The sequence below is a fragment of the Fringilla coelebs genome (genome assembly GCF_963513975.1).
Source record: "Fringilla coelebs genome assembly, chromosome: 3".
Lineage (NCBI taxonomy): Eukaryota > Metazoa > Chordata > Aves > Passeriformes > Fringillidae > Fringilla > Fringilla coelebs.
The window spans coordinates 84,569,635-84,595,947 of NC_140030.1; the positions used below are offsets into that span (position 1 = coordinate 84,569,635).

The 26,313-nt window shown below is 35.5% G+C and overlaps 1 protein-coding gene across 1 annotated transcript in view; it reads right to left on the bottom strand.

Moving 5' to 3' along the window:
- The window catches only part of BTBD9 (BTB domain containing 9), a 113,943-nt gene that overhangs the window by 43,893 nt on the left and 43,737 nt on the right, over positions 1–26,313 (bottom strand). The window contains exon 8 of the mRNA XM_084203409.1: positions 1,205–1,314. Within this exon, the coding sequence (XP_084059535.1) occupies positions 1,205–1,314 (110 nt within the window). The remainder of the gene's footprint in view (positions 1–1,204; positions 1,315–26,313) is intronic.

Here is a 26,313-nt window from a genome sequence, read left to right on the forward strand (position 1 = left end):
TACTGAAGGGACATATTTTCTTTTAACACAGTTTTTCCTTACTGCTTTTTCTATTTTGAAGTCAATAACAATTGCAATGCTACTTGCACACTACCTAAAACAAAGGGAAGGCTTTTGATTTGTCTTTGTATAATGCATGGGGAACAGGCCGGAGGAATTGGGTCTTGGTTTTTCAAGGCTACATACTACTTTTTCAAGGCTACTTTTTCTCAGAGAAAAAGTAAATATGAATAAAGTGAATGTGTCTTGCTAAAAATCTATCTTCTCCTCCTATTTTGAAAACTGTTTTCCCTTCCATCTGTCACGGGTACATATTTAAAATTTAAATATATGTTTAAAACCAGCATGAACTCAGAGAATTTTGCTGAAAATCTTCATTTTGTGCCCTAAGTAATAAACTGTGGGAAATCTCCCCTAGACAACTACTAAACACACTTTCTCCAATGAACTTCAGGATCTGACTTTTGTGAGTTTATATGGAAAAAAGCCCAGAAACCACCCCATTTTAATGATCAATATTAAAAGAAATCAATATTAAGTCTTTCTGTGACACATTTTATCATTCAGTACCATTGGTCTGTAGGGGATTTCTACCTTAAGCAACACAAAGGTACTTAAATCAGTGTTATATAAGCTGCCCAGAGCTAAGAGAGCTCTATCAGCGTGGTGTTCTGAGAACAACAGCAACACAGCTGATATAATGTTCTGCCATGGCTAAGCATGTCTATGACTCTTTGGGGGGAAATGAACACATGAGAGTTTACTTTCAGCAGTTGTAACCAGGCTGTATAAGAGGCCCTAAATGTCCAAATCCATCATCACTACAATAAATAGCTGTGCTTAGTCCATTCTTGTAAGAGAATTCAGTGCTTAGTCCATTCTTGTAAAAGAATTCAGGCTAGCCTACTGGGAGGCATGAGCAACCATACTGTGACACGCAAAGAAAAATCACATTGCCAGCACTGACTGACTCAGCTACAAGTGGCTTTGTCAGCAGTGGTTGATTTGAATTTCAGCATTCCTGCAGCATCATTAGAATTTCACAGAAGTTGTAAGAATTAGCCAATTAATTCTATGCTTACAACACTGTTTAACTCAATTTAGAGATTTCTGGATGGAAGCAGAAGTAGAGCGCAGTAATGGCCAGCTTTAAAACAAGTGTTTACACTAGTTCATAAAAAAGGAAAATGGTTTTATCTCTTACCTATCAGACCTTTCTCAAGAGTAAAGGATTTGTTCGTGAACATGCATTCAAATGCCACAATATGGAAAACTTTGTTCACTGTATTGTGGGTCCCAACAATTCGAATATACCTATAGGGAAAGAAAAAAAGGTAAACAGCACAAGTTAAACATGACCAACTTCTGTGCACTTAAATATAATTGATTCAGTTAAACTATAATGTGCAGACCCATAGGAATTGAGTTACTGTTAAAAAAAAGGAGTAAAAAAGAATATCGGTTTCATAGCAGGTCTGCATCTAGTCCAGCATTTCATGCTGGCTCCAGTGCAATTTAAGAAGAAAAAAAAATATCTTTAAAGAGATGTGGAATCTGTTAAACATGTTTCTGGATTAATTTGCCAAGAAAAGCAAAATTAGGGACCTTCTGTTTCAGAAATGATCTGTTAGTGCAAATATGCTCTCATGGAGGTTTTAAATACTACTACTAATAATAGTAATAATATTAACAACAAGAATAACAGTAATATTCATCCATTTACCAACAAATTTTCAGCACTGTGAAAGATTTTATACAGCCAGGACAAACCCAAAAAAAGGAGTCAGGCTTTTCTTCCAAAGCTAAAAATCAATTCCATTTTATTAAGACTGTTTCTAATTCTAACATTGGATGTACAGGATATCAATGTCTGTTGGTGCATCTTTTATTAATAATGAAAAAACCCTCATTCAAATATTATGAAACAAAGCTATTCTGAGTTTCATTCCTGGTGGTATAATTCACATTTCCACACCCAACTGCAAATCAAATAGAACTGCTCTCAAACATTGTGACCTATTCACTGCTGCATTACCCTGGAGGCTTCACCTTCCATAAACAACCACTAACCTTGATTCAGTCTGATCCTGCATTTTCTGAAGAGATCCAGCAGTTCTTACTATAAATTTTGAAAAATCTCAAAAGCACTATTGTACACCTCTCAATAAATGCTGAGCAAGCAACCAGAAAACTACCTAAACCAAATACCAACTACTTCACAAGATGGGTTACCCACACTCACAGAAAGCTTTGTATGAATTTAACTCATTTCACTTATCAACTATCAGAATGTATGAATCTTAACCAATATCCTTGGTCTGTCTCTCGTTTACATGGTATAATTATTCTAACAACGATTCACCAACAGCACCATTTTGACTTGTGTTCTTCATCAGATCAAGTTGAGAAGATGCACAATATGTTTTCTGAGATTTTCTTTTTAAACAATAAAACAACCATCATAGCTATTTACTGTGCTAATGCTCAATCTCCAAATTTCATTTAGAAATTATTTTAATAATCATAACTTGGAACAAATATTAACTCACAGATCAATCAATTATCACAGTAGCAAATGTCCTGAAAGTCATTCTATGCAGAAAATATAAAGTTGCAAAAGTGGAGAAAACATTTATTATTCATAAAGGAGATGAACCTATGTTTCAAGAGTAAAGCAGAACTTAGCCCTTACTCTGTAGCTGTGCCAAGTGTCTGTGAAGAGTACTGCAGGAATCTTGGTTGGCAGGCAGGCAAACAGGAGGTGCTTCCCCAGACCTGCCTGTGAGAACCAGCTGACTTTCTTTTTATGAACTCATGACCACAGTTCGAGGCATAAACACATGGGGAATTTCCAAAATTCAACAATGGTAACTCATCTTTTTCCCTCCAGCCTCAGAAGCACAGAATTCAATTAAACACAGGAATATTTCTGGAATATTTTGAAGTGCACATGGAGCCTGGCTTGCCACAGACACTCCCTTGACTCTCCCAGGCAAGGAAGATATTGATTGAGTTGTGCTGCTTGGACACAATGCACAGGCAAACCATCAGAGTGTTACTAATGGAGATGTACTTTGACATCCTTCAGTTACGCTTCCTTGCATTAAAGAGCTTCGAGAATAAACAAAGCAACAAGATTAATAGGAACACAAGAAACTGTTCCATAATTAGCTTTAAAAGCTAATTTACTTAGTTTTTTTTGTGTTATAAAATTGTATCATTAGATCAAACTTCTTGTTTGTTCAGAGCAATTGGAAGTTGCTCAAATTCCTGTCAGCAACAAAGCAGGTTCACATGACACAAAGTTATCTATGAATCTTTGTGTCATTGCACAGTAAAAGAATCACAGTCAAATGCCTACACTAGCTCCACTGTCAACAGACCTTAGACTCAACTGATAAGACTGGAAGACAGGAAAAAAACCCTTGAATCATTCTTTAAAGAAAAAACCTTGATCAATTTTTGGGGTTTAAACAAACTTCCCTAGCAGATAAACAGGAATGCAACATGAAAATTTTGCCCCTTACTTTTATTTTCTGGCCCTTTTTGAGAATAATGGGTACTGATAATATATAAGTGCTCTAGAGTTTCATTCACGTGTCACAGACTTCTCTAGCCACATAGAGTCAAAGCTACACATGACCTTAAACTCCTCACAACAGGAATTTCAGAAAAATCTGGCTGGTGGGGTTTTTTCCCACTATCAAGAAAATTGTTTTGACAATATAGGGAAACAGCATGTTCTACTGGACTTTGGTAGAATTTTAAATGACTGAAATTTGAACGGACTACCTGGGTTGATTAATTAGGCACCTACATGGCAACATCTCTCATTCATGCCCATATTTTCCAGAGCAATTCCTCTCCTTCATATGAAATTATGACGGTTGTACTCTGATATGACTACATATCTGAAGAACTAAATTCTGTTTTACTTCTGCTCTTTACATTTGTAAAGCTGACACATTTAATTCAGATCACAGCTGCTGAAGATCACACTACTGATTCTGCAGTGGATACCCTAGAGGACCACAAACACCAAAGCTCAGCTGCCTACATCATCACAACAGTGCTTAGGAAATATGTGTCAAAGCATGAAAATATGCATACACTAGGAGCCATTTTAATCCTTCATTATAATAGCAGCAGTAAGATACAGACAAACTTAAATATATTAAGCACAAATTCCAATCTCTTGAGAATATTGAGACAGAAGACTAAATAAGGGGAGGGAATGGAAATTAACAGGTATTTTGCACTGAAATCCACTCTTCAGTTACTATCAAAGCAACCTAGAACAGCAACAGCAAACTCAAAGAACGAAATTTAGTAAGTACAAAATGTGCTCTCATGAAATTGGCATTTCATTTTCCTTTGTGGAGCATTTGGTATGAGACACCAGTGCCAGAATTACTACAGACTTTATACGTCTTCTAGCTGCTTAGAACCACTGACATTCACATTCCATCACTGCCACAACGGTGCATGAAGCACAGCCCAACACACAAGGGCATTAGAAGACATTGTGTTTGTTTTTGAGTAGAAAAGGAAAGTGTTATTCAACACCATCTAAACTCCCTTTATTGACAACTCCCTAAAATGAATAATCCTTCAGACTCACACAGCTGAATCAACAGACCTGTGGCAGGAAGATAGAAAAAACAAGGAAGAAAAATCTATTGCCAGCATTAAACCATGTGGAAGAACAGTGGACACAAATAAATACATAGTATAAATAATTAAGCCAGAACAAACACGAAAAGCGTATCTGTCTTTTGACAGAGGACAAGTTTTCCTACACTTAGACAGGAAAGTCTAAAAAAGTCTATTTTATTTACCAGAGGAAATCCCTGCTGCAAATATTGAAAACAACTGTGACAAATTAAATAAAACAGTTACAAAAGACAAAATCATTGAACTCAAGTAAAAAAGTACATCTAACCTGCAAAGCCTGGACAGTAACAAACATTTTCACCTTGGAAATACAACCTACAGTGAAGCAGTTGGAAAACACAGCATATTTTCCTTTGTAATGTGCCAGAATGTGTATGCAGGTATTTTATGCTGGGGCATTCAAGTGACTAAAAATATTGGTATACAGCACTTCAACAGGACATGTAACTGTTTGTGTACCACGTGTAAGCAGTATGTCTATCAATCAACCAGTGCTTCTCAAAGGATGTAACAAAGTTAACATTGATGTCCTTTGAAACGTAAGTAAAACTTGCACAATGTGATAATATGTTGTGTATTCCATACATAATAATCTGTAAGAATAATAAGTTCACAAATGCTTTGTTGTTTTCTAATTATTTTCAATTTTTATTTATTTAAAACAAAAAAAAACCAATTTCAGGTAAACTGGCTTTAGCCTCCATCTTCACACTATATGCATCTCCAGCTCCAATGAAGTTCTCAAATGTGAACTTAGTTCACCTGGTTTTATTTCGTGTCAGACCTCAACCCAAAACAGCTCAATTTCCTAGAACTCATCTGCAATTACACTACTTCTCATAATGGACTTCCACTATAAGAACACAAAATAAAATATAAGATATGAAGATTTGGATGTCATGAAATCCACGTTTAAACCATATTCCTGATTTGACTTTGCAGCCAAGCACAACTTAAATATCACCCTCACTTATCATTATTCCCTCTCTACTGAATACATAAAATGGGACTCTATTAAATTTAACTGTATAGAAAAAAAAGGTAGTTTTTAAATAGAGAAGAAACCATTGTTCTTCAGAAAGTCTAGTTCTAAAACAAACTGGAGAGGGGGATTCAGAGAACAGACATGCGCTGGCTCTGCACACCTTCCAGGCTGATGTGACATGAAGCCAGATTCTTTCCAAAGTGAACCTCATCTTCAATAGAACTCATTTTCTTTGAATCACACTACATCCTTATGGGGTTTTATGACTTAGGATCAATTTAGCTTCATTATATAGATACACTGTAGCCTCCACCTTTTTAAACATATTGAATAGAACATAAAGAAATACAGGAAAGCGCTGTTCAGTGAAATCTGAGAATGTTTGCTATTTTCCCCAGCTTCTCATGCTCCACCAGCCTGTGAATTTATCATGCAATACTTCTTTCTTGCTCCAATGACACTTCAGTAAGTGCTGTCTAGATCTAGACTAGAATCAGAGTATAAACAATATGAGAAAAAAAAACCACCTGAGAAGTACTAGAAAAAAGTGAGGGAGGATGGAAAGACAGAAGGAAGGAAAAGAAAGATACATTGATTTCAATCCACATCAAGGTAGCTCAACAAAGAAACAACTGTAGTTTTGACCTGTGCTTTAAAAAGCAAGGAATTTTGAAATCCATCCTATAAAACTATAATGAAGATATTTACAAAAATTTGTATTTAGCTCTGGCAGCACAAAATTCTGACAGACAGTGGTAAAGAAGGGTGGATTAAAAAAAAAAAAGTCTGAAAATTATTTTTTAAAAGGGAGGCAATTATTGAAAGAATCCCTTTAATATATGTGTTGTTTACTAATTGTTAATGATTCCATGAATCATTACTAATCAGAAACACAGTAAATCCTGGTATTTGAGCTGACAGGCATAAGAGAATAAGAGAAGACCTCCAGGGCTCTCAAAAGGGTGTCATAAATACACATGAAGAATTAAACGTTTAAAAAAAGCCTTAACAAACTGACCAACAAACAAACAAACGAAATGCTCAACAACTAAATAAACCATCACTCCTATCCAAACAGTACAACATTTTACTTACAGAAAAATACATCCAAGGATATATGCAAGAAATCTTACCATTCATTATATTAAAGTTATACTGGAAAACTACTAAACAATACTCAAATGAAATCAGCTAAGTATTGGTAATATAAAAATGACTGATTATATATTTTTCATCAATATTTTTATTATTTGAAAACTTGTACCTACAGATACAACTCCTTGTACTTGCAGGTGGTTAGAAAATTGATGCAAAGTATTGCTGGCTCAATTTAAAATTGCTACTCAATTTTGGAACGCTAAAATATGAGGTAATTCACTAAGCAAAGTATGTCTCATACATTTTAAACATTTTGTGATATAGCTTGTAGTGTTACTACTCTAGCGTGGTCTGGATCTGGGACAAGAATGCCTTTGTTAACTGAACAAGATTTGGTTCTTTAACTTAAGATATGATCATACAATTATTAAACCCCTGTACTACCAGTGATTTACAGATTTACAAACACCGGCCAACAGTAACTGTATCACAAGAAACATCAACTTCAATTGTTCAACATTAGGAGCAATGTTTTTAGGAACAAAACCACTAAAAATAAAAAATTACAAGAAATGTCCCACCCAAAGCAGCAGAATGTCAGTTCTGAGTGTTTTGGTGCTCCTTTCTAACATGAAGTGTGCAATACCTGTTCTGCTCCTGGTAACACACAGCTTAACCAAACTTTTATACTATGATCATTCTTTAGATGGATTTCAGAAATTATTAATGAAGACTAAAATTCACATGAAATATATAACAAATACTATGAAACAGTGTTTGTGAAACAAATGTCTGATATGAGACAGAACAGTGAAAGCATCAACCAATTATTTCTAAATTCACCAAGTTCTGTCTTTTATGAAAAAAATCTCACATGATATCCACTAGCAGTATCATCTGCTACACATATATACCACTGCTACCTCAGTTAATCAGTGTCTCTAAACTTCCTTGCTTATACTTTCTAGCATATTGAAGACCCAACTCTTAGCTACTGCAGGCCTGAACTGAGCTATAAAATAAAGGACAAAAGAAATATTATTTATGGGCCTATTCATCAAACACAGACAGTGCAGCAGATTCAATCTCGTAAGCTTCATAGGTCTAGTTCTTTTAAAATCAAATTTTGTTTTACTGGAAATAATTGATGACACGGTGAAAGAAGATCATAAATTTGGATTACAAGTAGGTGGTCTGTATTAACCTGTACAAACACTCCTACACAGCTCATCAGCAATGAGACAGCAAAAGGGAAGGGTAGTGACTTCCAATATATGTACACAAATAATAAAATATCCAGAAACTCAAGTTCATTTGAGAACAGCTGAATTATGGTTAAAGACAGAGCATTTAAGACAGACAACTACTATATTGATTTCTTTTTCTCACTGCTTCTCTTTTTCCGCTTTTTTTTTTGTTTTAATTGTAGAGTCACACTTATCACACAGCACTTGCCACATTTCTCTTGCTGATTTAATAAGCAGTAAGAACTGCTTAATTCAGAACAGCACTCTGCAGTATTGCACCAATTAAACTGATTACAATGGATATTTATTCACTGAAACATCACCATCAGCTTGGAGTGGTACCCTGAGTGTCACAGCCCCAAGAAAATGTTATTATTTTGTTAAAATATAGTTCTTGTTCTCCTACAAAACAAAAATAATTTATGTTTGATATGTTTATGAAATACACCACTATAACCTGTGAGCAGACCTGCAGAAAACAGAAATATATTGACTGAGCTACTGAATTCAGATCTCTTCAATTGGCTCCTTAACCAAGGAACAGTAACCACTCAAGAAGTTCTCTTCCTGTGGTTAAGCATATAAAAATATGAAACTGTTTTAAATCTAATTTCATAAATCTTACATTTACTTTGGGTGCAATGGAAGAAGAAAAGAAATGGCAACCAGAAAAATAAAGTAAGGCTTTTCTTCCAAACTTTATTTCTTTTAGAGTGTAATAAAAAGTGAAGTTCTTACCTGCCCAAAAGTCCCCTAACACTGACTGAGCTGCACATAGGTTACTTCTAGGTGATACTAATCCAGTGAGAGTTTGCAACCATTGATACACTGACCACCTCCTCAGAATGGACTCCAGACTCAAATGGAAGGAAGAACACTACTTAGAGAATAATTAACGTGGGAAGTGAGGAATATAACTAACAAATAGGGTTTTGGGTACTAATTAATGCAAAAGTTATGTAATTGCTAACCAATGGATGCTGATGCATTTGTTTGTTGAAATGTATAAACAGCATAAAGCTTTGATGGTCAGGGAGCCAGTATTTTATGCATTACCACCCAGATCCCTACTTGGAGCAAACTAGAATAAAAAATAGAAATACCCCACCTCAGTGTATGAATTGATGCTGCACAGGTAACGAGCCTGTGTTTAAGACAAGAATAATGCATATTTGTATCAGCAAGAACAAAAAATCTCCCTTGGTCTTTCTTAGTAATGCCTTCCAAATACTTAATAACAGATTATACACAGCTTTGAAAGGCCATGAAAAAGTCAGTACCTGCCTGTGCACAAAAATTTTGAACAGTTGCAGGATGACTACTTCTGTAGTGAAGTAAGCTTTAAGGCCATGGAAAAAACCACCAGAGTAATAACTTCCTTCACTATGAACAAAGAGTCTCTTATCTGAGAATGAAACAGGGCTTTATCTGGATGCCTACTTAAAGACAGAATGCATTAAGCCATCATCCATTTGGCTATCTATATATTAGAAACTGCCAAAGAGAAGTTTCATCAACTGTTTCAAAAAGTAACGAACTCCCTGAGCATAAGAACTGCACTGAAAATGCTGGAAGTTGCAAATCAATAGGCTTAGAGCCAAGTTATGACAAAATAAAGGACTCTTAAATAATTTAATGATCTACCTAGGAACCTCTAAAGTAACAAACATTTCTTTTTCATAAACCTCTGCCTTTTTCAATTCAGATGACATGTAGTACTTCTTTTCTGAGCTTAAAGCTGTTTCAGAAATATTTTCATTACTCAAAAAGGTACTGTATTAGACCCCAAATCAGATAAATCTTGATATCTTTTTCCTCTACTGTTAAATTTTGAACTATGTTCAAAACCACTCAAATGTAGCTCAAAAATTCATACATACATATATATATGTAAAGAAAATGTGAAGGAGATTTTTTAAGTGCTCTGATCCATCTAAATGCTTACCACAATATCCTTGACACCACCTCATAAACCTGTGTCACGCTTCTGTTTTCACCTCAATAGCAGCTGAAAGAAGAATTCTGCTTATACAGCACATCTCTAGCACTGACAAGAGTTTCCTACATTTGGTTTGATGGGAACTTGTTCTCTTTGACTTCTACTTTTGATTGTTGCTAAATTCACTCAGCTAGCACTTAGAATGTGGCTCCTCAAAAAAGAAATAAACCACTATACTTGAACTAAAAAGTCAGAAAAAAAACATAGGAGAAGACAAAAAAAGAAAAATAAGTAAAAGGTATTTCCCTATACTGCACAGCAAGTAAGGTTGTGCAAATGAAATTAGTGATTTAGGATATTAGCTCTAACAATTGTACAGTCTATCAGAAACCTGCAGTTACACATTTGTGTTGGAATCAGCTAAGCTGCTCTATTCATGTGCTTCTTTCACCACAGCTACCCTCAGGATATTTGATAGCTCTCCATTGTTATTACCTTGTATGTGGCCTTCCCGAAGTGGCTGCGAGCACACACAACGCTTTCCTATTCGAAATCCAATTAGATCATTACAACATTACACCTGAAAAAATGGCCACTGAAAGGCACTAGGTTGTATTGTATCTTCTTCAAACAGATTTTTTTTCCTTTAAATAACACTGTTCTTGCTTCAGAAGAGACAGCAGTGCCCTGTGGAAGAGTATCTTTTAAATGAATCTACCACACATTATATGAATCTCAGTTCTATGGATGTAAACTTCATTAGCACATCAATTCCATTTTCCTGAATGTCTTGCATTACCTTTTAAAACATCTACTTCACTTTATTAAGCTGATAATTTGAACTCAGTACTGCATTATTTTGATACATAACTAAAAGATAAGTTAATGCATTTTATTCTTATATATGAATGCAGTGAAAACATGTTTCAGGAGGCAGCTCCTTGTCATACTTCATTGCTTTATTCCTAGTTGTAACTGATGTCAGTTAGGCGGCTATTATCAGTCTAATAGTACCTCTTCCTCAATAATAATATTATTATTCTCAGTATAATGACATAAATATCCATTTAGAAATAAAGGTAATCAATATTATTTATTGCTATTTTTCATTAACTAGAAATTTACAGAGAATACAAGGCTGTGACTTCTTTCTGTCCTTTATGGAGGAGAACCTTTGAACTTGAGAACTAAGGCTCCCCCATCTGACCTTCCCCACCTGGCCTCTCTGACCTTGTTTACCTATGCTGAAAGTAAATTTTTCACACTTAATTTTCATATCTTTTACTCTCCACCTCTCTGTTCACACAATCTTTCCTTCACCTTGACACCCCATCTCCCTACTATGTTATGTATCCTGAAATAGACAGTGTATTTGATATATTCAAAATGAATCTTGATATACTTAGAATACAGTCTCCAGAATTTTAGTGGAAATCAATAATCAACCTGTGTACTTTTCATAACAAAATACCCTTTAAATACCCTACTGCCCATATATTTAACAGGCAATTGTAGTATTGATCTATGTAATATATATCTTTTGATGTCTACCCTAACCATTTTTTACATACCTCATCAGAGAGCTTTCCTGATGTCCTACAGCCCTTAAGGACTCAACTGCCTCAATCCTAAACTAAACTCAAACTTTCTGATAATTTTCTTTATATTACATTATAGTATTAGCTCAGAGAAGTCTGGTCATTGTTTCTACCTAAAGATACACAGTTGACTCTAAATACTTCAATTTTCAGATTCAAAACATCAATTCAGGGAAAAGATCCCAGTAACACTAAAATGCTACCAAATGAGTGGGTTTTAGGCTGATTTCAGGGAAAGGAGTCCAGGACCACAGATACTTAGCTAAAGTGGCCAAAGCATAAGGAAACAATGTAATGGTAATTTTTATGCTACAGTATCATTGGCTTTACACCTTACATTATGGATTAAAACACGTGCAAGTCTAACAAATAACCCTCAGAATCTCAGTAGCTGAAATCTGCATCTCTACCACTCACCTATTATTATCCATGGTAGCCAGATTAAAGTTAAAACATGGAAGTTTAACTCATGTTAGAATAATGACTTCTTTTTGCTATACACATACACCATAGAAATAGAATTTCTGTGTTATCAAACTGCATTTGAAGCTCTCTCTTATACTCAGAGATTCCATTGTATTTGCTAATTTTCCACAAATAAGTAAGTAAACCAGAAATACAGTGACTGGATGCGAACAAATTTCAGCTCTAATAATTTTCTATAGCCAGAATACTAAAAATTATTTGCCCAATGTCTGATTCCATTCTATATATAAATATCAAGTCCATACATTAACTATTTGGTGAAAACATTACAACTAGATCCTATATAAAGATATATGACTATACATGACAAGCAATTTGAGCAACCAGCATCCAACAAAATGCAGTGTAATGCTTAAGAGAAGATCAACTAATCTACAATACGTGACATCTACCTGTGTTTCAGGAGAGATATTTAAACAAAAAGAAAAAACAAAACAAAAAACCCCTCACCACAATCAACCAAATAACCCACAAAATTAGGGAATGAACAGAAACAGTAGGACCAACAGAGTGACCAAAAAATTTTTTTTAAAAAGAGGAAATGCAGTGAAAATTAATAAATAGGCAGCTCCACATTATTCTATACCTATCTCATTTCAACACATATTTTTAAAGGAACTTACTTTCAAGTATTATTTAACCTATAGTGAAAAGCAACCAAATATTTCCCCATACAAAAGAGATCTGATTTTACTGCGACACCTCTCAACACACTTAGTTTCTGACTTCAAAATATTCACCATGTTTCGTGAAAGACACAAAGGAACCAAAAAATGGTTTGGAAAAACAGCATCATTTTGCAAATATCTTGCTATGTATGCATAGTCAATATTAAACAGTAAAAATTCAAAGCTTATTTTTCTTATCAATAATTCACTATTACTGCAGAATGTCAGTATTCTAAAAAGTAAACCCTGTATATATGCTTTTAGTTCTGCACCTACAGCTTTGGTTTCCCCCCTCTGTTTCAAAGCAATAATATTGCACATATAGAAACTAAAATGGACATGGGATGAATAAATAAAATTCAGAAGTCTGCTTCAGTGCACTGCAAATGAACAGAAGTGTAGGTGCACCTTACTACAACTGGTATGTACCATGTCTGCTTTGCACTGGTGAAGTCTATGAATCTGCCTACTCTACACCAAAACCTGAGCCTTGAAATCACTCACATTCTCATAAATACTAAAGTTAAAGGCCTGAGACATTTAAATTGGAACTCAAAGTTAAACCTTCATGACTTTTGAAATATTAAACCATCATCAAAAATACATTTTTAGAGGTATTACTTATATTTAATGCTACGATGTCCTTTTCCAGAAAGGGATATTTCAGACCTGTAGTTTAATGAAAGGTCTGGACTAGAGACCAGACTTCATACAAATAAAAAGCTGAAAACATGGTTAACCTTTTGGCCTGGAAAAGCACTCTTGTTTTGGCACAAAACCTAAAGTATAAACCACTCATTTTTGAGAGTGAGTTAATACATGGCTAACATACCCCTTCCCTTTTAAAGCAGATAGATTAATTGAAATATTCTCCTACCAATTTTCATCTGTATTTATAAACATTATTGTTAGTGTGTTGACTACAATCACAGCTAAGCTCTGCACCAGATCAGGATAAGCCAAGAGCAATTTTCCTCACTATCAAAGGATGAATACTCTTTGGCTCTTCTTTTTTTTAAACCATCTATTCCAAATCTGTTGAACATTAGTGTTCTCCACAGTACCCAGAACTCACTTAATTGGTAATTAATACAGGCTTACACCCAGTGTTCTTACTCTATACTAAATTCAGTATGAAAATGAACATTAAACCTGTCCCATGCCTTATGAGCATGCAATTAGCAAAAAAAGCCAAAACCATCTCAAAACTTTTCTGCATCGGATATCCTAAAAAAGGACACATTCACGACAGAAGTCATTAGGACTAGCCATCATTAGCACACTCCCCACGCCAAGGGCAGAAATGCACCAATCTAACAATGACCTCTGAAGTGCCCACATTTGCTCTGTGGTCAACATATTCAAACATACAGGTAAAGAGTTTCTACAACTGTATCTGAAAACTAACTGGTGGAGACTACTGCAGCCCACCAGAAAGTAGCCTCACAAAAATTTCCACTCTTCCTACTATTACAGGACACATGATCATTTTAACTTTATATTCATTTATATGTATATACACATGCATGTACATACATATATAAACATGCCTAAAAATAAGTCAGCACAAAGCCACAGTTAACAAATAGAATGGACATGACCTATTAGCTCAGAAGCTTCAGATTTCAAATTCAGAAGCTGATTTAACATAAAACACCATTACAAAGATCCGATAAAAATCCTTTTAAAGCTTGAAATAATAGGATTGCACACCTCATCTCCTTAAGGGCAAACATGAACCAAAGGATGCTCATGTGGTGACAGTTAAAATGACAACATGCAGTTGATGATTAAAGGAACTTTATATATATTAATGATCTCTGATGTTTCTGAAGTTGAAAGAGGTGAAGGTTATCCCTCTCTGCCCTGAAACATAGGTCAATCAAGTAAAATTGAGATTATCAGATGGAAAGATAAACCATATTTTGATATAATTGCTTTAATATTATACTTCAAAAACTTTTTGCAAGATTTTAGGTTTGCCTGAATGGTTTTGACTGGTTTATTTCACCTATTTAACAGAAGTGTTAAAAATATTATTCTGGACTCAGAATGGATGTACCTTATAAAACAATGCTTTAGTCTCTTCCAAACAGGAAAGAAGTGCAGAAGGGAGATCCTGACATTTTATTTAACACCAATAATACTGCCAGTTAATATACACAATTGATGAATCTGTAAATTGCAATATGGAGCAGGAAACTAGCCTTTTATAAAAGTTAATTCCGACTGGCCAAATATATTTATTTTGGTAAGGCCAAAACTCTTACTGAAAAAAATAATTTCGTTTTAAGGGCATCCATACAAGGCAACAAAAGATTTAAATTAATATTAAAATCTTAAAACATATCACAAATTTTCTAAAATTAACACTCAACAAGAACTAAAATAATTTACTAAGAATTTGAGCTTTATTTTTACCCACCTTCATTGGAATGAATCATTTTATGAACATACATAGCCTATAAGTTGAATAGCGCAGAATACAATGAAGAACAATGGGGGATATTTTCAACTATCAATATGAAATTTCGAAGCAAACTGCCTCCTCCAAATACATACACTGCATTGCACAGAAATTCCCAGTCACAGAAAAAGATTTAAAGGACAAATGACAATGATATTGGCATTCCCAATCTCACAAAAAAGAGAACACAATTTAATTCTTTTTAACTATATCGGGTTGGGGTTTGTTGCCAACCTTAAAATATCAACGTAGCTATTACTCAATTCAAACTTCCAAGTCCTTTCTTATTTTTTCCTTTAATCCTTGCTCTCCTGAATTTAATTGCCTTGGCAATACCAGAACATTGCCTGATCCTAACAGGTCAGCATTGATTGTTCTAAACCAATTGGTTCCTTCATTACAGAGAAAATGAGGTAAAGAGAAAAGGCAGGTGTGCCCTCGCACAGTCAGCTGGACTTCAGCACTTGCCCTTCTTCTCCCCCATTAACTAGCAACCAATCGATCAGGAACCTGCCCAGAACCCACAAAAACTATTCATCACTTCTGACATGCAATGGTTTTAACAAGTCACTCAAGAAAAGAATATTTGAGGTATCTATCTTTAGAGACTTTAAAGCTCATACAGTTTTTAAACTTCCACCCATGAGAAAGGAAAATTGAATTGCTACACTCCTATATAGTTCCAGTCTAAACCTTGAATCCAAAATAAAATTTGTTAGCTATTTGCCCAAGACAAGAATTTGCGGCGTACCTAATTTTAAGTGTTCTTTAATGTGAAGAACTTGGATGGAGAGAAAGACCACAGCTGGGAGAAAGAGTGCAGACAGCCCCACTCCCTGCTAAAAGCTCATTTTCTTCTCTACTTAAATGGTCTTTAGTTGAACTATTTAAAAATGCCAGTGAATGCTAATCCTAAAGCTTAACACGTCATTTTTACCTCCACCTTTTAAAATATTTGAACTTTGCTTGTATTTCCAACCATTTCACATCACTTTTTCTTAACAGTCCCTTTACTGTCAAGCTCCATACTTAATTTGCCCATACAATTGCAAAAGACCTCCTTTACCTTGCTTGTCAAAATTACCAACTGTTCAGATAACTTTTCAAGAAGAATCATCTTTAAGAGTAATCTGTACTGATTAGCTCTTATTCTAGTCAGTTATTCATGTTTGTTTCTTTTCTGATTGTAAAATCCATGCAATATGCCTTGTCCTTGTGCTTTGTTCATTAACACAGATTCATAATTTCACATTACTATCAGTTTGAAATATTACTATCAAGCAGACTTCAGGAGAAAAAAAAATCAAAGAGATCCTATAATGAACATATAACACAGGGAATAAGATGTTTGAAAAAGAACAACCAACACACCAACAAAATGCCTCACAAAGAGAAAAAGAAATGAAGAAAGGGAAGAGGCAGTAGATAAATTGTGTGAAGAAATAAAGAGGAGTGGCACCATGTTGATTAGGAAAAAGAAAATTCCAATGAAAGATAATGCATGACTTCTACTAAGAGGACCAGAAAAGAGAAACATCAAACCAATATGTCACTTATGGCACACTGAATGGAAAAAAAAAAAATTAAGAGGGCTGCAGAAATATAGGCTTAATCTTTTTATTTGCAAATCAGTGTAAAAACCACTTCTCTTCCACTTATGTCTCCTGTCTAACAAAAGAAAAGAAAAGGTTAAGGTTATTATTTTGAACAAATCCACAGAAACTAATTGACTGAATCCACAGAACATAATAAAGAAAAAAAATCAGGTGTTTTACCTGTGTTCTTTGTAATAGAAACATGACATGTGACTACTCATATTAGAAACTAATTTCAGCCGGGAAAAAGTTTTAGCCATTATATCATATTTACCCCAAACTACTGTAACAATTCTTAACTATACAGTTAAATGGAATTTCCAAGCACAAATAAATTAACTCATTCTTTTGCTAAATGTTTCATCTGCTATAATGACATACAGAATCACCTTATGTTCTGCTGCTGTTTGTCACCTCCTTTTTTACCCTCCCTTTCCTTTTGAAACCTTTGAAGCAGCTGTCCTGTGTATCACTTAAAGGCTATTATTTCTGAAAAGATACTGCTATGCAGGAACAGCCTCCTGTGAAGCAAATCCATTTACCAATAGAGCATACTATGTAAAGGGCTATTCACATGACCTAAGTTAGCTGCTTGGATCCTGCCTGAGCTCTGCAAGATGATTTGAGTTCCCCAAGTCTGGCTGGGTTATCCTTTGTCACCAAATCACACACAATTGCACATTTATGAGTACGCAACTAACTCTGACAGAAATTGGATGATGAGCCTTGCTGTGACTATTCAACAACACACAGTTATTCATACATCAGAAGAGAAGCATAAGCATGTTCAGCAACAATTTTAAACACTGTATGATTGCCCAGTAAGTCAAAAATTATCTTCCAATGGTAAAAATACATTCCAGCAAATTTGTTACAATTCTGCTACAAAAAAGAATTAAGCATTTTACATATTACTGCAGAAAAAACTGCATGTAAAAAATCAGCTAAATCAAAGGTTCCAAAATTATTTGGTCAGTGGCCATTCTCCAAGTTTTCTGAGTTTTAAACCTTTTGAGAAGTTTTTCATACCTCCCTTCAGACATCTCTTCTCTAAACCAGTCAGTCACAAGTTTGTCCGTCTTTTCTTGTAGGTCAGACTATGCTGGCTGTTGGTGTTCCCTTCTGGACTGTTCACAGACTTTTTGAACTGGAATTTTCTTTTTCTAATGATAAAATGATAGTCCCCTCAAGGATCCAGAATCAGCAGTTCAGATATGACTGAACTGAGTGAATGACACTGATTCATATTACAAGTTATACTCCTATCTATATATTAAAACAATATTTTTTTCACTAGCACGTGATACTGCAGTCCTATATCCAGTTTGGCATGGGAGAACTTTCTGGGGCTTACCCTCATTCTCTAAATCACATTTCCCTACACAGGGAGAGATTTTTGCCCTTGTTTTTAGGAAACTGCATTCTATTTATTTTAGACTGTGTCTCCACTGTGTCAAGATCCTAATTAACTCTCATTTTGTCCTTTTGCGTAACCGCATCTTCTCTCGCAGTTTCATGCTATCTGCAAATTTAAGAAAAATAGATTCCTAATATACAAGGTTGTGTGGACTGTGTGGAAGACACCATAAAAATCCCACTTCATATTATCATTCAATTTTCCATTTCTATTTAACTATGATTACAACAGGTGCTAGTCAAATTTTATATTCACTTTACAGTATTTTCCTGGAGACCACGTTCCTCTTGCTTGGATATGGAAATACCCTTTTACTGTCAAAAGCTTCACTTACAACAAAATATAACATGTACTGATTTATTTCTTATCTATGCCCAGTTTTTCTGCCTCAGAAGGAAACTAAATTGACTATCTGTTTTTGACAAATCCAGTTTAGCTGACAGTAATTCCTTTATCTTTGAGTGCCTACAAACAATTTGGTTCAATTACTTGCTCCAGTATTGTTCCGGAAACTGAAATTGTGCTGTATGACACAGTTCCTCAGCTCCTTCTTTTTGTTTCTTTTAAGGATGAGAAAGGAATAAGTTTGGTACTCATTACATATTTTCCATGAATTCATAAAATCAGTAAGTCTTCCAAGCTAATAGGCATAAGCTACAACTACTAGTTCAAAACCTGTTTTCTGAGGAGTAAAAAGCAAGTTCTGTATTCCTGTAGACAAATTAAAGGGAATTCAAATATAAATTTCAGGTATCAGCAGAACAACTTTCTGTCTGGTTCTAAAATTACTAATTGTTTTGCATTACTGTCAATTGTTTTGCATTACTGTCAAGAAATTGGAAGATTACATACTTGAATTTTCAAGGACAACAGCTGATATTAGAGTTTCTTATTGTTTATATTTCCCGGTTTTATTAAGAATAGAACAAGTAGTGCCTCTTCTCTAACATCACTACTGCTCTTTACAGCTTTGTAGTGAAATAAATAAGGAATTTTGGAATTAACTTTCCATATCATGAAATCATCTATAGTATAAAAGTAAAAAACTTCAAAATAGAAGAGAAAAATTACACCTGACTAAATAATATTCTCTAAGGAGCACAAATCATGAACATATAGAGAAAGAAGTAATATGATGAGTAGTAATATGGAAACAGTTTAAATTAAATAAAATATTCAGCATAAGTGTTAAGACAGAATGTAATCCATATTGCCAAGAGCACTATTAACTAATTTAATCAGATGCAACAGTATCCCTAACAATACACCTGTGAGGGCTTCTCAGAGACCTCCACTAGAAGGCAGAAGAGGAGAAAAGACCTTAAGTGAAACTGTCATATTCTGCTGCAAGCCTTTACAGAAAAAAAATATTGACACCTTAATTCTCCTTTTCCCTTCTGTGATGGATGGATGGATGGAATTCAGCTATTCCCAACAGCTTTCTTGCTTCTTGAGAAGATTCCAGTCAAGAGGAAAACCTCTGCTGGTGAATGCTTATATTACAGGAAATGCACAGAAACTACTGTTCAACACACATCATGATAGGACACTTACAGCTTTGAAAAACAAGCTCACCTTTTTTTTTTTTTTTTTAAATTTACTGACTGAAATCCCTAGAAGTGTAACAGCTGATCTGCTGTTACCTGCTAAGTATTCATAAGAATTATCTGTTGCTTTCTACCTAAACCTAAGTGCTATAGAAACCTGTATTTCAAAGTCTGTCTTATTGTATCAAATATGGAGGTTAAAATAATATAAAAAATAACATTAAGAGAACTATTTAAAAAATAATTTCTTTTTCTAAATGTAAATTGGTTGCTGGAAGGCACAACAGACCCAAAGAGGACAGTTCTGTCTTGTTCTTCTGTATGCAAAAAGTAATAATGTTGAGGTAAAGTGATGTGGGGTTTTTATTTATTTGAAAAAACTGTTTTATAATATGGCTAAATGGGAATCAAGGAGGAAGAACCTATTGCATTTGTCTGTTCCATGCAAATACCTGCACATTAATTTTACCATTGTTTCAAAATTTGGAGACTCAAGGTAAGGGAGCAGAAAATCAGCTATGTCAATAACAATGTCTTATGCGCTTTGCAACAAAACCCTGAGCTGCATTCCCACTTTACCGAAGCAGCTGCCCGTTTAAAAATGTTTTACAACGTTTTTTACACTGCAGTAACATCAGCCTGTGGTGTGGGTAACATATCAGCATGTTTCACATTGGTATCCTTGTACTATTTAATGCAATAATCATTGGGAAAAAGAACAAAACTCAGAAACCTATGAGACAAATCCTTACCCTAGTGCCCCCAAAAATTTATACTCTGATTAGAGATACACTTAAAATCCCTCTGGGGCAGCTGAAGTAACATAGGTTTGTTTAATATGTAAGTATAAAGCAAAAAAATGCTATGTTTGCTCCTTTTGACTATTTTCTGACAAGAACAGCCTCAGAAATAGCAAGGGGCAAGATAAAATCCAATAACTCAAATTAGAAATCAGAAAAAAAGTTGAGTACTTTATAAGCTTAATTTTCAAACCTATTCTAGTATCCTTTGATGACTGTAATCAGGTAACAGAAGAACAAGCACTATTCCACAAGAGAGATTAATTACCAGCTCTTCCTATTTAAAGCTCAGTCATTTTACATTCAAATTTTCTCCATGTGATATACAAATCTTAAAAAAAAGCAGAAAACCGTAACATGACTGTAAAATATTATTTCAGAAATTGTCAGTCTTAGCACTGCAATTCTGGAATTGTGACCAGAAGAAACTTCAGTGTGGGAAGAGCAGTACTTCCATGCAGATTTAACTTAAATCCACAAAGACAGTTCAAACCACTTCCAGGCTAAGTCCTGCAGGGGTGCTAAAGCATTTCCCACCCAAGCCTATTATACTGGAACAAGCACACCTCCAGTACTCAGATTATAAACAAAAAAGGAAAGAGACTTCACAGCAGGGGTGGACAATGCTCGTCATCCTCATCATCAGGAGTGGAAAAGCAGAGAGCAGAGGCTTCTAGAAAGGTTTGCAGAAAAGTAGATGAGTCTGCACTGGGGCTGATAACCCACTCTGTGCCTCTGAGCAGCTCTCAAATACACATCTTGGAGATGTCTCTGCTGAACTTTGCAGCAAAAGAGGATTAAAACCCAAGCACAAACTACTGGTTACTAACAACTAGCTAATACTACTACTGCCCCTCCCATTTTCCCAGCTGCAATTTTTAGCTAAGGTAAAGGTACATTCAAACTCCCAAGGCAAAAACTGGTGTCTCCCTCTTTCTCGGTACTCATATACTTTATTTCACTGTAAGAAATAAAGTCTGCGGATTGTTAAATGAAGTATCTTTCCTTTGATAAAAGGCAGTTCAAACTGTAAAGCTGCAGTAACAGTTTTGTAACTTCAAGGATTCATGTTCATTCATTTCAGATGGACTGTTCATAAAGTTTAGTAGTAGAATCTCAAAGACTGAAAATAGCTGTATTCCACTGAGGAATTTATGCAATCTATTTCTTATGTCATTATGAAGAACACTGAAATGAAAGTCAAGACACTGTTCCATACTTATTTTCAGCCGGGGATCATACTTTCTTTTATAGGAAATCTCTTCACTGTACATTCAGCTAGAACAGTTATATGCTTACCTTATTCTGCTAATAGTTAATTATCTATTTTTAATACAAACTTTTATTTCTGCCAGTTGTTTGCTGTTTCCCTGTGAAATAACAATAAGCTTTTGCATTTCATCACAGTTTATCAGTTGAAAATCCATCCAACAGAGTTAAAAGATAAAAGACTGTCTAGGCTAAAATGAAACTTTGAGACATTCAATGCAGTCTGGACATTACAACAGCATCCTGAACATCACAGATCCAGTGACCCTGACACTTTTGCTGCTCTTAGTGAAGGAAAAAACCCTACCAAAATAGAGTTAACATTACAAAAATTATAAGAATAAAAACCACTGTGAAAAGTCAATTATTTGTTGTTTTTTCTATTTTGTTGATATTTTTGTTTAACAGATGAACAAGAGATGGCAATCAAACAAACACTTTGAATTTTCAGAAAAGCATCCTTCATCTCAGTCAGCACTAGCTCCTTTTCAATTAATAGCTCAATCAAAACATGCAAATTACACCAAGTAAAGTATATTTGGAAATGAAAAATATTGAATGACAAATTAACACTTGAGAGCCATTTCCTAGAAGTTGCTTGACAAAAAGAAGCTTCAAGAACACTAGATCTGTAGCTTTGACACTTTGCAATTTCAAGTAACATCAACAAATTTTGCTTTTGAAAAGATATTGTAAGCCTACAAAATGAGAGTTAGTTACATTTATTTTACCTCTCTATTGAGTACATTTCTATGACTTTGCTGCTGCTCCTGTCACCTACCACCTTTAAAGGGTGGTAGAAAATACATCAGCAGCAGATTCAGTATTGCTTTGCAGTTACAATACTGCCTTTCTGTTTGTAACCCAAACTCTGGTTTTGACATGATAAGAAGCCACATAACAATTAATCAGTTCAACTTTTGCTTATTTCAAAGAGTAATCTATTCTGCCCATTACAATACTATCTTACTGATAATATAGTTGCAAGAATAAAATCAGAGTGAAGACAACTCAGTCTGCAGCTTCAGTCAGAGTACTTCTTCTCCAAAGCCATAGTTTCTAAATAGGGTAATAATTTTTCTAAGACAGTAGGAAAGAAGCAGGTGGGCAGACAATTTTTTTCCAGTCAAACTTGTCTGTCTGTACTAAGACACTTGATACATTTAATATACTTTTAGACCACACAAACACAGTTTTCAAACTCATTCAATGGCACATTATCATTCCAACTTTCAATATGTTTATTTTATCTCCCAGAGATAAGGCCCCAGAGCAATCACCTCAAATACATGACTTTCCTTATCACACCATCCTCAGCTGGGGGTCAATTCTGGGGATGACATAAAAGACGATGCTGTAACAGCCTCAGACACTATTGACTTAGCAGGAATGGCAATGCCTCAAATACATTGGCCTCTCAGAGAAAGAAGGCTAAAAAGCAGGATGCAAGGAACACATCAGCACTACTACAAGACTCAGAGAAGGAAAACAGCTAGAAAGCTTGTACATGAAGTCTGAATGCCTAACTTGGCAAACATATTTAAATCAGCTTTCTTTTAAGCTAAAATGGATACCTTCTGCAAAAGACAGATACAAAGTCTATTTTCAGTTAAATTTTCTAACCACCACATTGTTTCTGAATCAGGAATATGACACGGAAAGAGTATTTTTCATTCAATACAGTTGATTCTCAAAGTATGTCAATTAAAAATTCAAAAGAAAACCCCTTAAACCTATCCTTAGGAAAAAAGCCAAAACTTGATTAAAGAGGTTTATCTTCCTTTTTCTGAATTGGATATTCCAAGCAGATACAACAATGGTCTGCAATACACAAAACAAATCCCAAATTCACCACATCTCATGCTACTTCACACATATTTACATTTCTGCTCTTTTAATGTCAGCTATACAATAAATCTAACTCCTATTATTCAAAATGTACTTTTTTTTAAAGTACAGCATTATTCTCGTTGTTAACAAAAATTTCAAATGAAAAATATTTATTTGAAATGCTACAGCGGAATTTTTACACAGAATTAAGCAACTGCAAAGAATTAAGGAAAAGTAAAAAATCTTCTGGACTGAATGCAGTATTCTTTGTAGAATTTTAGCCTAGCCAGCATAGTAATATTCAGGAACAAATCTTTTGTATATGTATGTTAGAATTCCAAAAAAGTAAAACTAAGCCCAAAAGACACCTTTGACCAACATGTCCATACCAGGGGAAAACGGCAGAACCAATGTAACTGTACCACCAAAATATTTTAGGGAATTAGTATAATATAATATACCCACCCCTGGAAGTGCTCAAGACCAGGCTGGATGGAGCTCCAAGCAACCTGGTCTAGTGGAAGATGTCCCTATCATGGCAGAGTTGGAATAAGATGATCTTTTGAGGTACCTTTGAACCCAGACCCCTCTATGATCCTACACAGAGCAGGAATACAACACTTCCTTTACAAAGGCTCGACGGTGGTATATTTATATTGCAGAGTGTTAAAGACCAGAACAAGCCACTACAATTTATGTGTAGGATTAAGCAAAAGCAACTGAAGGCTATTCCATTTCTATATCATGGTGATTTAAGATCCTTACCTAGTATATACTTCTCTCTCACACTTCCACTGATTCAACTCTGCAGTTGCCCTGGGCCATTCCCACGTGGGTGCATCCTGAGCAGGAGTTTTTTTTACACCCCTCATATTATACTATACCACATCCCACAAAGTATATTGTGCTACAGCACATTAAATCTGTGCCAGGAAAAGCAAATGCTACTTACAAGATATTCACTACAGTAGACAGGTAATGCCAAATTTCTACCAGGAAAAAATAATAAAGAAAAAAAAAAGTAGGAATTTGGCAAGGTTCCTGAAAACCAATGTTTTCTTTCCCGGCTACATTTAATAGCAATAACTACCTGTCATTTAAAATTCTGTTAATTTTCCAGTGGACCTCTTTTCTCTCTTTCACAAAGTTGTTGGCAATAGTGGAACCTTCTGTTTACAATATACTTCTCATATTTGCCTGTCATTCATGTTGAGAGTATAATGAAGACTGCAAGTATTAGCAATGTTATGCCACTTTATTTGCAGTTTCTTCTCGCTCAACAGATGCACAGTGGTTCTTCCAATATGCAATGCTTTATGGAAGTTAGTTTAAGCCATAACAAATTATCAGTGAATATCTTTCTTGTACAAACTGTGTATAGGCTTGGTCTACAACTGTGAAAAACTAACTTCTGCTATCCCTAGTATCACCTCAGTCTGCAAATAAAGGTGAACAGAAGCGTTAAATCTCAGCATTGCACATAAAAATCCTGCAAGCCCTGCATCCTTACATGAAGGACTCTTGTGCATCTGATGCTTACACACCTTAGTGTATACAACTAAAGCCTTTCCCTATGTTCCATGATCCAGTGGCTATGTACACACCAATTCCCCACCCCTGCCCCACTGAGTTACCTTCCTCCACGCAGCCTGAAGTGCTTCTACTTCTCAATATGCCACTTCCTAAGATACATTATCCATATGCTTCAACCATGTGCTTCTATGCTAAGACAGCTAATGCAGTACTCTCAAGGGCAGAGCTCTGAGTTCACAGAATCACAGAATCAATTAGGCTGGAAAACACCTCTGAGATCCTCAAACCCAAGCTATGACCAAACACCAACTTGTCCACTAGACCATGGCTCTAAGTGCCATGTCCAGTTGATTCTTGAAAAACTCCTGGGATGGTGACTCCACCATCTCTCTGGGCAGTCTGTTCCAATGCTGGACAACCCTTCCCAAGAATAAATTCATCTTTATGACCAATGTGAATGTCCCCTGGGACCATTTGAGGCTTGGTCCTGTTGTCCTGTCACTGCTTGCCTGGCCTCACTTTGAATATTGTGTGCAGTTTTGGTCAGTTCAATTTAAGAAAGATATTACAGAGTGACCAAAGAAGGGCCATGAAGATGGTGAAGGGTCTTGAGGTGAAGCCATATGAGGAGTAGATGACGTCTTGGTCTGTTCAGCCTGGAGAAGAGGAGAATGAGGGAAGACCTCACGGCAGTTACACCTTCCTTGTGAGGGGAAGAGGAGGGGCAGGCACTGATCTCTCCTCTGTGGTACCCAGTGACAGGATCTGTAGAAGTTGTGTCAGGTGGATATTAGAAAAAGGTTCTTCACCCAGAGGGTGGTTGGGCACAGGAACAGGCTCCCCAGGGAAATGGTCACAGCACAGCCGGACGGAGTTCAAGAAGCACTTGGACACGGCTCTCAGGCACACAGTGTCACTCTGGGGGTGTCCTGTGCAGGGCCAGGAGCTGGACTTGATGATCCTTGTCCAACTCAGCTTATTCTGTGATTCTGTAGGGATCCCCCTGAGCCTCTTTTTCTCCAGGCTATAGAACCCCAGCTCCCTCAGTTGCTCCTCACAGGACTTACCCTGGTGCTCCTCTCTGGACACAGTGCAGCACCTCAATGCCCCTGTTGTAGTGGAGGGCTCAAAACTAAACACAGGATGCAAGATGTGGCCTC